Below are 7,453 nucleotides of genomic sequence, written 5' to 3'. Positions count from 1 at the left end.
AGAGATAAGGCGTTACGATAAAGTGCCTTCAGGGGAAAAAAGAGAGGCCTGAGCAAGATGGCAGTGATAAGCCGGCATCCAGACTTGAAGCGGCAACAGAAACTTTATATGATTTTTATCTAAAGAGACTGTGCAGGATGGCCACTCGTCAGGAGAACCACATCTCAATGAGTCCATCCTCTCCACACTCAGCCATACAGACACATGTAGCTGACACACATAACATTAGTATTATTAAAAAAAATCTTTGATTAACCAATAAAACAATCACAGACTGTTCCTTCCTGCCTTGCAACATCTGCATAGATAAACCCTGTTATCACCACTTTCAAAAGTTAAATCATAGGCACACACACACACACAGAGAGAAAGAGAGAGAGAGAGAGCAGTACTTGCTCCCATATGTGAGAGGGGAAGTTGAGTAAAGGAGGGAGGAGGGATCAAATAACTAACAGAGTCACACACAGCTACACAAAACACACAGTCATTTTCTGTGATCACTCTTCAGGTGAGGAATTCTCAAATCAAGGAGAGGAGGCCAACAACTGTGTGACTCAATCCTGAGACCTCCCCAGACGGTTACCTCAACGCTGTGTGAAGGTGGAGTCATTTGGGGGGTAAGAGAGAGGGAGAGAGAGAGAGAAAGAGAGAGAGAAAGAGAGAGGGAGAGAGAGAGGGAGGGAAGGGACGTGACGAGAGAGCGAGAGGAGCAGGGCAACCCAAGAGAACAGATGGATTATCTGACATGCGCCTGGATTGACCAACGCTCCTATTTAAGTCTTGAATCCTGTTTTTCCTCCTCAGAGTAAAATCGGAAAATGCTTTCCTGCACATGTGGAGTCTAGCTGCTTTCAAGCAGGTGCGCTGAACTGATTTTTATTTCACTGGAACTAGAGGTTTTTGTAGCTTTTTGGCACCTTTCTGCTTGGATATCAGTTCATTTTTTTGTATTTTCGAAGGATTTTTTTCTTGAGTAACTGCCTGGAAATATAAGTATCACTCTGGAGAAACAAAGATTAACTTTTACATATATTTAGAAAACAAGAGAAAAAAAATTGGCTGGTTTCAGTAATGCACATGTAAAAGTTTTCATTTTTTAACATTCAGACTTTTTTCACAACAGACTTTATTAATTGGCCTAGAAGAAGAAAGTAGCTGGAGAATATCTCACAGACTTGTTGAAGAGATTTTACACCATCAGAGGGAAATTTCACACAGTTACACAATATTTTGGACTTCTTCAGAGGGACCATCTCACTCAGTTTGGACTGTGGAGGGCTCCCCTCCCTGCCCTCCCAGTCTATCCTCGCCCCCAGCAGCATGTCCCAGGCTCTGAGGCTGCCTCCAGTCCTCCTCACAGCACACTACCATGATCAGATGGGCTGCTGGAGGGAGTAAGGCTGCCTCTGCCTCATCCTGCTCCAGGGCTGGGTCAGGAGCTTATTCTGGCTCAGGGGACAGCTCCAGGCTGAGGTCCTCCACGTTCCTGTCTTTTCCTGTGCTGGTCATCCTGGTGGTCCTCTCCTTGTCCTTACCAGAGGCTGCCTGCCATAACCTCCGCAGAGACAGACTGAGGCAAGGTAGCCCACGGCCCCTCAGGGTGCCATTGAACATTTCGTCTGAGACCGAACTGATCTTTAAGCCCAGGGCCACCAGGGGCCCCTTGGGTCGGACTGGGGGACCGCAGGGTAGGCATGTGCGCAGCTACAATCATCTGCAAGGGGACATTCGGAGGAGAAAGCTGTTCTCGTTCCAGAAGTTTTTCCTGAGGATCGATAAGAATGGGAAAGTCAATGGAACCAAGACCAAGGATGACCCCTTCAGTAAGTAGCTCACTGAGTGGCTTTATGTATATGTGGGTAGATGAAGAACAGGGCATCATTTGTGGCACATAAAAACTCTAAAAATCACCAACGCACATTTGAATATGTACAGCTTGTAAATGAATGAATGAGAGACATACTTCCAGCCTCTCCATCGGCGTTTAGCATGAAGGAAACATTCCCAGATTGAGTCGTCTTTTTGTTTTAAACCAGACATCCTACTGATATCTCTGCTGTCCAAACACTCAGCACAATGATGGTAGCTCTCAGATGGTTTAAAAAGGAGCAGGAGCAGATAACCCAGCCATTATCAGGCAGTCTTCACAGCCCGGGGTAAACAGCCCTGATAACAGCCACAGAAGAACAGGGCTGGGGCGGAGAGGGGGGGGCGGGGGGAGGACATGAGCGTCCATTTCATTGATGCTTTCAGACTTTTTTTTTTTCTTTTTGCTTCTCTGTTCGCTCTCCCACTCAGGTTGTGCCCCCCTCCTCACCCACTCCCATCTCCACCCCCACGCTGCCTGCCACAGCATCAAGCAAATTCCATACCCCGAATCGCACATCAGACATTTGTTTACAAATGTTTGACGTGCACACTCGGGGAAACATGTCTTTAGAGTGATTACATGTTGTAAGTTTCAGTGTATCAGTCAGTAAAATGGCATTCTCATTAGTCTCCCAGCAGCTACGTGTGTGTGCCTATATCAGCCAGCAGGCACTCACATGCTCCGGTGGGTGTGTGATCATATAGTAGCCGACAACGACACATGTGCTCACTTATTACAGATGCACGTACACATCCATGCATCTCCCTCACTGTCACATGCTTCTTTCCTCCCTCTTTCTCTCTTGTGAGTGTATAAGGAATCTTTAATGTCCCTCATGGGAGAGCTAAACCACACATTCAATCACAGTTACTTAGGGGGGAAATGGCACAGAGAGGCAGAATGTCAGGGGACATGTTTGTTTTGACAAGGTCATGACAGAAGCAGCTTTAATTCCCGACCATATTACAAAGTGAAGCCTTTATGGCTGTCTTTGTTAGTAGTTTCTTTTAAGTTGTAAAACTAAAGTGGCACAAGGAAGTCGGGCGCAATTTATCATGATAGTAGGGGTGTGAATTCACCTTAAAGTTTATGTATGTTTGGTGGTTAATTTACCACTCTGTCAGTCTTTTTTTACTGGCTCACAGATTCACATTTTTAGGAGCGTGTCGCTGTTTTCCAGAAGTCCGTTTGAATTAGCAGTGCAGGGAGGTGAAAGGGAGATCCTCTAGAGGTACAAGTTCATGAATGACATGAACTGAACATCATTGTGGCCACATCAAAGCTGTGCACCTTCAGTATGAATGGTGGTGCCATCAAAAAGCGATGTCCTAAGGGGGTCTGGTGACACTGTGTGTGGATTATGTGCACTGATATCAGGTTCACAAGGTAAAGGATACTACACAACAGCAGCTCCAGTCTTTGCTCTGGCCCCTGGGGCTAGACATGATCCCAGGACTGACGTCCTTTGTAGACCCCTTGATGATCCCTTGAAGAGACAAAATATCAAGTTTTTTTTGTGATAACTGGAGGAAGGAGAGTAGTTTCTGAACCAGAGGTGGCAAAGCGAAGACACTGCTTTTAAATAATAATGATAAATGGATTTGTACATCTATCACACTTTGTCCTAGCGCTGTGTGAGGATGTGCAAGGTTTGGTTTTGGGTGCTGCCTGTGGCCCTGCAAGGACCCAGCTCACTGTGTTAAAGAGCCAGTATCCAACCTCCCACAGATTTATGGGGATGCCAGTGCAAAACTGTCCCACATGGCTTTCCAGCCCGCTGGGAGCCTGTGCTGAGATTACAAAGAGGCAGAGAGAAAGGGAGGGAGATTATGTTAAAGTCAGCTAAGTAGCTATCTGCATGGCCTAAGCACATAATTAAAATATCTATGATTCACAGCTGAGTTCTTTTAAATTTATAGACAGCTAGCAGCTCTGAGTGACTAGTGAAATATTGCTAAATGAGACTCAGGCTTGGCGGTAAAAGAGTCGGGCTAATTATCCATGGCTGTGATGGTGTGAAAAGGGGAGCCTGTCAAGATGTGAGTGTGTGTGTGAGTGTGTGTATGATTGTGTGTATCAGGCCACCACGTGTGTTCCTGTGCTGTAGGGGCCAGGCCATGTGTGCAAGAAACTCCTGGACATGGCTCAAGACGTGTGCATGTGTCTTCTAAGAGCGTGTGTGTGTGTGTGTGTGAGAGTGCATCTTTGCTCAGATTAATCTCCTTTAATCAAAGCAGCGGACTTTTGCGTAGGGGAAAAAAAAAAAACAGATGGTGCACTTATGGAGGTCTGAGGAGGGAGATGTATAGCTTTTTTTTCAGAGGTGGAGAAAAAAGCTGGAGCTCTCCCTCTATGTAAATACACTCAGTGTGGTCCTTATCGAGTGTTATTACTACATATCCTGATTTACGCCTAATTCCAAATGTTACTTGAGGCAGATCATAACATCCATTTAAAACGTTAGCCAAGGTAAGAGTGAGAAAGAATAACAATACAAGCACATGCCTTTTGGCATCCCACTGTGGAAAAACCACCTTCTTTAATTCTCACTGGCATCGTGTTCCTTCCATTCCACAACCAACGCACCATTTACTGTTGTAACTCCAAACAGAGCGTATCAAATAAGCCACACATTAGGAAAAAGCAACCAGCATGCAAAAGCAAAAAACTGCTGTCTCTCCACGTAAACAGCTCAACCTGGCTGCCTCACTTTAGGCTACATTTTACATATGGTGTCTGTAAAATATACCCCATACAATGAGTTGTTGTCACAATTAAGGGTTAATCTGCAGAAAGAGTGTATTTTCTGTTGTGCTGTGCTTTGAAGCTCATTATTCTCCACAGAATAGTATTTATAAAACACTGATTTTTGTAGTTTGCAAGTGCACATTCACCTGCTGCAACATCAACTTTGTGTGTGTGCATTAGTGCATGTGTGTATATACAACCTGTCTCGCCCCTGCCTCCGGTGGCTGACTTTGATCAGTGATCATTACAGCCTTTCTAATCCTCACCCCACCCCCAGTCTCACTGTCATGGCTCCTCTGTCCTCCTCTGTTCTCCTTCCTTTCATCCCTCCCATGTTTACAGAGCAGCCAGGGACTGCCATAGATTGTCTTACATCCTCACTCCATACCCGACATCCGATCCCATACAGAAAACAGCTCCTCTCAGATCTTCAATGGCCGTTGTGTCACAGTCCCCACCACCGCCTTGCAGCTTCAGACCTCACTGCCCCGAGGTGCCACTGTTTGAACTAGAAACTGATACAGTCAAGACCTCACGGATGAGCAGAGGAGCTGCTGTATGTTTAAGAGGGGGTTTGTTCTTTTTGGAGGGGGGGCACACCTGCATCCTCCACTGTCCACTCCTGTACGAGTGGACTGGTAGCCTCAGAGCCACCCCCACCCCCCAGACACTGGAGAGTGGGCCTGACAGTAGAGCAGGGTGCCACACAAACAGTCACCAGACAAAAGGAGGGGCCGCTGATGTGATCAAAGGATGTCGTCGACTCTCTGGAGTTCACGCCCCCACGCTGAAGTGTGTGTGTGTGTGTGTGTGTGTGTGTGTGTGTGCATTCACATATGTGTGCTTATTGGGATAAAATAACGACAGCTCACAGGAAGTGGGGAAAGGAAGTCAGGGAGGGCGGCATGAAATCAAACATGCCATGGGAACCAGCAGGGTTCAGTCACACACACACACACACACACAAATGAGACAAGTGGGTTCTGTGGTCAAAGGACACATTAGGAAGTGATATCTCTCTGACCTCTGATACTCAGACCACACAAATAACCACAACTGTCTGCAGCAAAAACATGCCCTTTTTAACTCAGGTATAAATTAGCCTGTCTAATAGCCTATGAGAAACCTGGATTATTTGTATAGGGACTTGGAAACCTAAATACCAAACAGAACATAAACAACCTGAGAATCTCTCTGTGGAATCCACCTATTAATTTTCAAGCTAAATGACCTGCACAGCTGGAATCTGTTACACAGGTGTAGGCTGTAAAGTAACTTTATAAATGATAAATGTGCTCGACAATAATTGTAACCTTACACAGAAACCCCAAACATTCCCACGTGTAAATGTCCTGAAATGCGACCGCAATATGTTACTAGTCATTATACTAGTACTGATTTCTTCTGGCCTGTATGAGGAGTTGGCTTGTGATTACTCCCAGGTAGAGTTCATGCTTCTTTTTTTTCTTCCCTGTATGTCCGCCATTTGTTTATGTAACCCTCTTCTTTTGCTGATTTCTTCTAGGTATTCTGGAAATCACATCAGTGGACGTGGGAGTGGTGGCCATCAAAGGGCTGAACAGCAACTACTATCTGGCAATCAACAGGAGGGGAGAGCTGTACGGAGCGGTTAGTATCCGAGTCAGAGGTCAATCTGAACACCCCAGAGAGAAAGAGAGAGAAAGATAGTGTTAGATTCTTGTGTCCTTATCAGAGGAAGCCTTATCTTTACTTCTGTATAGCTGCTGGGTCAACTCTGAATCACAACCAGGCCGATGCACACACACACATGTGAACCTAGGAGTACCAGCCACTGAAAATGAGCTGTATTTTGCCTTAATCTGACACACTGGGGTTGTAGCACTGAAACATGAAGCCTGCTGTCTCTTTTTTTGCAGAGAGAGTTTGGACTCGACTGCACCCTGAAGGAGCGTATTGAGGAGAACGGCTACAACACGTACGCGTCAGCTGAGTGGAAGATCAGGAAGAGACAGATGTTTGTGGGTCTGAACGTCCACGGGAAGCCCATGAGAGGGAAGAAAACCCGCAGGAAGAACACGGCAACCCACTTCCTTCCAATCATGGTGTGAGCTCACCTGGAAGGAGGAGGCGTGGGCTGAGGTGGTGGTGGGGGTGGGACTATGCAGCACTGGACGGAGAGGTTTCCAATACTGACAAGCTGATCAATAAAGACATTCATTGAGAAATCTCTCGAAAAGGCACTAACACTGTCACACACAACGAGCTGTCTCTGCTCCTGGATTTGATTTGAGGTCATGTATTTCATAAAGTGGAGGAAGAGGGCACTGAATTGCAATCTATATTTTTTTGTGTGTGTGCCAAAGAGTTTGCAGCTGGATTATAAGTGTGTGTGTGTGTGTGTGTTTGTGTGTGTGACGTGGAGGACACATACCATCCCAGCTAATGAACTGTAGTAGATACAGATGTATTTCAAGGTGTTATTTATAACCCAGACTCTCCTGTGAGACACATAAAGATAGCAAAAATATGAGGGGAGTGATCGTGACAGCATTAAATAATAGAGAAACAAACACATTTAAAGCAAATGTTTGATACTTAACCACTGTTCTTTTTGGACTGAATTGTTATGATTTATTTATTTTGTGAAATATTTAACTGGAGGGGCAACAAGAGCATTCCTTTGCATTCTTTACTTTTTATAGGAACTCTATTATGTGAGAATAAAATTACCTTTTAAAATCAGCACTGCACAACATGCTGTTGTGGTTTTCTTCCAGCGCGGCTACTGAGAAACCCTGGCGAACGTTCAGGTCACGGTGGGCCTATACTCTTATCTCGCTCTCCGAGGTAGGA

The 7,453-nt window shown here is 45.5% G+C and overlaps 1 protein-coding gene across 1 annotated transcript; it reads left to right on the top strand.

Annotated features, from left to right (window-relative positions):
* The first annotated feature begins 978 nt into the window (after nucleotides 1-978).
* fgf10b (fibroblast growth factor 10b) lies at nucleotides 979-6,708 on the top strand. Its single transcript, XM_028414597.1, has 3 exons — nucleotides 979-1,823; nucleotides 6,144-6,247; nucleotides 6,517-6,708. The coding sequence occupies exons 1-3, from the start codon at nucleotides 1,370-1,372 to the stop codon at nucleotides 6,706-6,708; spliced, it is 750 nt and encodes a 249-aa protein (XP_028270398.1). The 5' UTR covers nucleotides 979-1,369.
* The last annotated feature ends 745 nt before the right edge of the window (nucleotides 6,709-7,453 follow it).

This window comes from Parambassis ranga, chromosome 9 (assembly GCF_900634625.1).
Source record: "Parambassis ranga chromosome 9, fParRan2.1, whole genome shotgun sequence".
Lineage (NCBI taxonomy): Eukaryota > Metazoa > Chordata > Actinopteri > Ambassidae > Parambassis > Parambassis ranga.
Note: the sequence above shows the minus strand (reverse complement) of the source record. Positions and strands in the feature narration are given on the sequence as shown.

Bases quoted from the DNA above. Each gene is read 5' to 3' on its own strand.
- fgf10b (XM_028414597.1), top strand. From the start codon at position 1,370: ATGATCAGATGGGCTGCTGGAGGGAGTAAGGCTGCCTCTGCCTCATCC. The intron at 1,824-6,143 runs GTAAGTAGCTCA...GATTTCTTCTAG, and splicing joins GACCAAGGATGACCCCTTCA to GTATTCTGGAAATCACATCA. The intron at 6,248-6,516 runs GTTAGTATCCGA...CTTTTTTTGCAG, and splicing joins GGGGAGAGCTGTACGGAGCG to AGAGAGTTTGGACTCGACTG.